The sequence below is a fragment of the Micropterus salmoides genome, unplaced genomic scaffold, assembly GCF_014851395.1.
Source record: "Micropterus salmoides isolate LMB-PRFRI ecotype aquatic unplaced genomic scaffold, ASM1485139v1 Ms_hic_scaffold_2, whole genome shotgun sequence".
NCBI lineage: Eukaryota > Metazoa > Chordata > Actinopteri > Centrarchiformes > Centrarchidae > Micropterus > Micropterus salmoides.
The window spans coordinates 4,784,836-4,790,630 of NW_024041150.1; the positions used below are offsets into that span (position 1 = coordinate 4,784,836).

General features: G+C 41.1%; 1 protein-coding gene across 1 annotated transcript; it reads left to right on the top strand.

The window, feature by feature from the left end:
• The first annotated feature begins 275 nt into the window (after positions 1-275).
• On the top strand, positions 276-3,873 carry LOC119913439 (G-protein coupled receptor 4-like). The gene is made up of 3 exons (XM_038732865.1): positions 276-353; positions 3,039-3,223; positions 3,333-3,873. Exons 1-3 carry the CDS (start codon positions 276-278, stop codon positions 3,832-3,834), a joined length of 765 nt encoding a protein of 254 aa, XP_038588793.1. The 3' UTR covers positions 3,835-3,873.
• Positions 3,874-5,795: the final 1,922 nt, after the last annotated feature.

A 5,795-nucleotide genomic window follows, 5' to 3' on the forward strand; every position in this document is an offset into this window, starting at 1 on the left:
GACAGTTTGTGATTTGATATGATTGTGGGTAAACTATAGGTAAACTTCATCTCACAGCTTTAGTGATGTCACTGAACAATGTTAGGTAGATATTAAAAACCTGCTCCCTTTAATAACCTGATCTCTCAAACAGGTTTCACTCTGAAGAATGGAAGGTCTCTACTCTAACAGCACCTCACAGGACCAAAGCTTTAACCACAGCAACATCACCTCCAACTACCAGGATTCCAACACAGTCATAGATCTTGGTGACTATTACAAAGTTAAAAAACATCATGTATGTGCTGACATGTATAATCATTGGTATCGACCTTCCTCTGACCCTGGTGGCCATCTATGCTCTTTATTCTATGGTATGTACATTCTGACTGAGAGTTATTTATTTCCTGTCTGTGTTGTGTGTCTGTTGTACAGTCTGTCTGTCTGTAAAGGATCTGGATCTGGTTTGGGGGCTAGGTGTCAGGGGGCTGGGACAAAGGCTTGTAATGATCTAAACATTTACAGGAATAATTTCCTCCAGAATTAAAACGGACATGAAACCTTCTCTTAAACTGTTGAGGTTAATGGACCATTTAGTTCCAAATAGTTGTCAAGTTTGTCAGAGAAGTTTGTAAAGCATTATTTGGGTTTTAATGAAACAAACAATCAAGGAAATTGGGAAATTTGGTAAAAGATTATACATTCATGGAGCCAGGCCAAACCCATTCAGATGGTTCTGATATGTTTAGTTTACTCTATAGGCATAACAGATACAAAGATACAGAGATTATTTTTGTTCCCACATCAGTTGGTGGTCACAGTCAGGTGGTTATGCACAACCCGCCAATTACAATTGCTTAATTTACTTTAAAAATGCCATCCGATGCAATTACTAATTACGTGTTTAAAAATGTAATCAGTAACATAATCCAAGTACCACAAAATAAATGTAATCTGATTACTTTTAGTTACTTTTGGATTACTTCAATGCCAAATATGCAAATGAACACGACAGTATCAATGATGCGTTTTCTGCTCAGTGGATTTTTAGAGAAACGAGGAATAACAAAATCTCCCGTTCCCAAAGTCCATGTTTAGATGTTTTTATGTGATATGCTTTGCGTTGTGTTTGCGTTCACTATAGACTGTATGAGATGATTTACACAGAGCTTTCTGATGGATAGCTTTACTTTTTGCTAAACCCCTAACTGTAGCCTATCTGCCTGTATCTGTGGCTGGTTAGCTCGGTTGATTGGACCGGTTCTATTAGCTTACTCAGCCCCGGGGTGCCAAGAACCAAACCCAGCAAGAAAACCACCTCAGTACTGTATTCCCAGTGGCCAAACTGCTCTCTGTCAGTCTCGGAGGCTGTACTTGGCCCTGATCCAGCTGCCATGTTCACTAACTGAGAGCTGGAACCAGTCCGCACAGAGTCTGCATGACAGGGTGGGGGCGTAGCATAAACACACATTTGGCGCTACTGGCATCTCTGCGGCACATCCCATTTGTGTTTTTACAGAAACACGTACATATACCACCCACTGTTTATTAAAAAAAAAACATACAGAGGCAAATAACACTGCCTTTTCTGTTTCATGGAGACTTTCTGCTTAAAGTAATCCCTATGAGTAATCCCCGATTTCTCAGAATATACCTGTAATCTGATTACATCTTTATTTTCTGTACTGTAACGGAAAACAGTTAGTTTTCTTTGTATCCCGATTACATAACGCCATTGCATGTAATCCACATTGATAGCACTTTAACCTGCAATCCTCATGTTGGCTGGGTATGCTCTTGACCTCTCAGAAGGAACATCATACTCTTCTGTTTTTCACCAGTGCGTGCCTAAACAGGCAAAGACAACCCTCTCTGATCAATTCCACATTCTGCACTCTCACTATGAACTGTTACCGTCAGACAGACGATACGGAGCTCAGCTGTATAAATGTAATCGGTTAAGAACTTGTTTGTGCCTGTATTAGTTGGATTTTTTTTTATGACTTTTGTGTGCTGGTGTTGTGTGCTCATATACAGTATTTATGCTGACTAGTGCAGAGCCCGTTCACAAGGGCTGATTTATAGATTCAATTCACTATAACATTGGAGCAAATAAGCCTCGCCCTGCGAGCGTACCCTGCCCTCGCTTTTGCTGAGCGAAGCGGCTCGGGCTGTTCTGTAGTTTATTCAAAGTTATTCATTCTGGAGCATTTAAGCCCCAACCAGGCAAGCCGCTCTGCCCTCATGAGCGTTTCCTTCTGTCGCTGCTGCAAAGCTCAGCTCTGAACTGCTCTTTCGCATGTTTATTGATTCTGAATGTTTCCAAATTGCACCAAACGCGACAATGCATAAAAATGTGTTTGCTGCTGCCATTTCAATGATAAAATATGACGCACACTAACCGACCCTATTCTTTCAGTAAAGCTGTAAGAAAAATGGTCCAGAAGTTTGCCATGTGCTTTCTTCCACTGAAGAGACCATGTGGGCAAAAGGGGGGAAACAGAATGAAAGATTTTTAAAAAATTGTCAGTAAGAATGAAAATACATCCGGGAATTTAAACAGAGAAACTCCCATATTTACTTGGGGAAATGCTGAATGTGAGATGATTGAACCTGACAAACACAACTCTTTATGGACTTCTTGTTAATAGTTTTAATTTAAATCTTTTTTCTTTGGTATATTTCAGTCTGATTGGTAGGTCTATAATGAATCTACTTTATTGAAACCTGACTAATACTGTAAAATTATTTGATTTGTAAATAATTTAATGATTACCTGTTTATATTATAAGCAGGTTATATATGACTTTGCTATTATATTACTTTAAGTCCTCCCTCATATAACAACTAATAATGTTAGTGACACTCACTGTGTGGTGGTGGGTCTAATGTAGGAGCTATATACACACACACACACACACATTATGTTTCTCTGCAATCTGATAGGTGAAATATTGCATGACCTCAATAAATTAGGTGAAAATATAATAAACCCTCTGTTTAGAACTTCACAACATGTTTCCAACTGCTTGTTGACTTTTACCAATGTTTTCCTGCAGGTGAGAAGTGATCATGTTGCTCCCATCTACGTCATCAACCTCCTCATTGCCGACATCCTTAAGCTTTGCAGCATGATCATTGATGTGACACCAAATAATGAACAGATAAATGCCATCTTCTTATGCATTTACCACTTTGGTCTGGTTGCCAGTGTTTACTTCATGGTCTGCATCGCCCTGGAAAGGTATCTGTCTGTCTATCCAGTATGTGTGGAGCTCCTTCTGTGTCTGAACATTATATTAGTTTATAACTCTGAAGCTCCTCAAAGACTTTGTGTCCATCTTGTATTACAGGTATTTGGTCATCGCCCACCCACTGTGGTACCGCTGCAGACGAACCATCAAGAGCTCTGTGGTGCTCTGTGTCCTGGTCTGGGTCCTTTCTCTTCTTTCTGTCTGTGTTGTTCTTTTCGTTCACGTTGTTAGTGTGGTCACATACATAATTAACGCTGTCCTCCTCCTCCTTCCCTTCCCGCTGTTAATCTTCTTCCTGACTGGGACCATCAGAGCCCTGTCTGCTTCCATCTCGGTCCCCTCTGATGAAAAACGTCGAACTGTGGGAGTTTTGGTTCTGGTGCTGCTTATTTACACGCTGCTGTTCCTGCCCAGCATAATGGTTTTTTTAGACACAAATTATTACATCGTCACCATCGTGTCACAAACATTTGTTAGGTTGAATCCTCTTGAAGACTTGTTCCTGTATGTGTTCATGAGGAAAGGGACCATAGACAAGCTTTTGGCCTCTGTGTGTTGCTGCAGAATGGACAGCAATGATATCAGCAGTCCATCAGTATGAATGATGACAACATTTCCACAGTCAGCTTCATGTAGGCAGAGAAAGAGGGAGAGAGAGAAAGGGGAGGAAACAGGAGGAGAAATGGAGGCCAATAATAAGTTAGCAGTAGAAGTTTGTAGCTGTAAGTTGATATCTATAATTATTCTCCTTTAATCAAGAAGCAAAACAGATTCTTTTTGATTAAGGGGCTATATGTAGTTTTTTATTGAAACAAATCCATCTTTTATTTCCTGTGTGTGAAGGGGTTGTAACCTCACATCAAAATTACCCACTTGCCAGGTTTTTCTGTCACCTCTGATGGCCAGTATGCCTATTCCTATGCGAAGACTGAGTCGGATTTTCGGCAAAATCCCTAGACTGTGACTGCATGTGTGCTCCCGAGCCCCTTGCCTTCTGATTCTGTACTGTGTACACACAGAAACAACACTGCAGATAATGACATGGAGTTCCCTAACACAAAAAAACGGTCAGCTTCCCAGCACAACATAGACTTCAACACAAACTCCATGGAACATGAAACATCGAAACAGTTTTAAGTGCTGAAGCCCGTCAGGCCAAAGGAGAATCAGATGGGGAAGGCTTGAGTCACAGAGAGACCTCCGCTTTGTTTTGGAATCAACCAAACTAACACAGAGTTGGTTTTACGCTATTTCAAATTGTGAATTGTGATGTTGCGGTTTAGTTGGCTCGAGTTAGATAACGTTAGCTCGCTGGCTAACACCGTCAAGTTGCTATCGTCATCCGGTGCAAAATGCTATAAAATACTGATGCAACTCATATTACTATCAAAGTGTACCACCGGTATTGTGTCAAAATGTTGATTTTAGCCTGCAAGAAATTATATAATGGTACAAAGCAAATGCGGAGCAATTATTTTATACTAGCCCATAGTACAGGCTCACTAACCGTTTTCGTTATCCTCCATTACATTTAGCTGTGCTCAGCAAATGGTAGTGTTGGGCAGACCCCTGGGGGTGGGATGTTTACTGATATAAGTCTGTGCTAAATCTTTTGAGTGTCTCTGGTCAAGCTGATAACAATATTACTGTAACATTGTAGTGGGAGTTTATGCGAGTTGCCAGCATGTTGTTTGAAGCTGTCTCCTGATGTGTGGGTCTCTGTGTCAGATTCCCCTGGTCTCGACTAGATGAACAGAACTACAGGTGTGAGACCAGCTAGCAGCCTGTCTGCTGTAATTTGGTTTCCCTTACTGATTTTTGTAAAACTAGTCTAGTCAGAAGTTAGTGCCTAAACCTAAGTCAGTAAATACATGTATGTCGAGTGGCTAACCCATCAGCTGGTAGTGTTAGCCTCCTTTGTGTTGCAACGCTATTGCAAACTGCAGCGTAACATACACACGCAAAATTGCCGTTTTGCGTACTATAGACACGTTTTTTCCAAAACGTGTATATGTGACGCCTGAGATGAGATCAGGTTGATATAAGTGCCCACTAGAGGTCTTTCGGGGTCTGTCTCCAAAAACAGTTGAAAGAATGAGTAACTTATTTAATGTAGTAGTTTGTGTTTGTTTATTTTATGAAAATTATCCAAAGAATTCTTCTCTTGGTATGCTCGGCGACCGTCAGGCTGTTATGATCGGGGGTAAATCAGTGGTCGATTGGCGGTCGCCAGTCATTAGGTGTGAACTACAAAACGACGCATCAAAGCGGCTCCCCGACACATTTCTGACACATGGCAGACGTCTGTCAGATATCTAGCCAAATATCTGGCGGTGTCGGCCGACTCGACATCCACATCCAGCCAATGACAGCAGGCTTTTGGCAGAGCAGACAGCTACTTTTTCACCGCAAAACAATTTTTAACTCACCTCCAGCTCTCTCTGTAGCTCAGACAATCCCTGCTATCTGCTTGTGCTAATCCATTCTTTCACCCAGATTTGATTGTCTTTATAATTGGTATCTTTATAATAACCAACAACAGCTGTGTCATGTGTAGGTTAG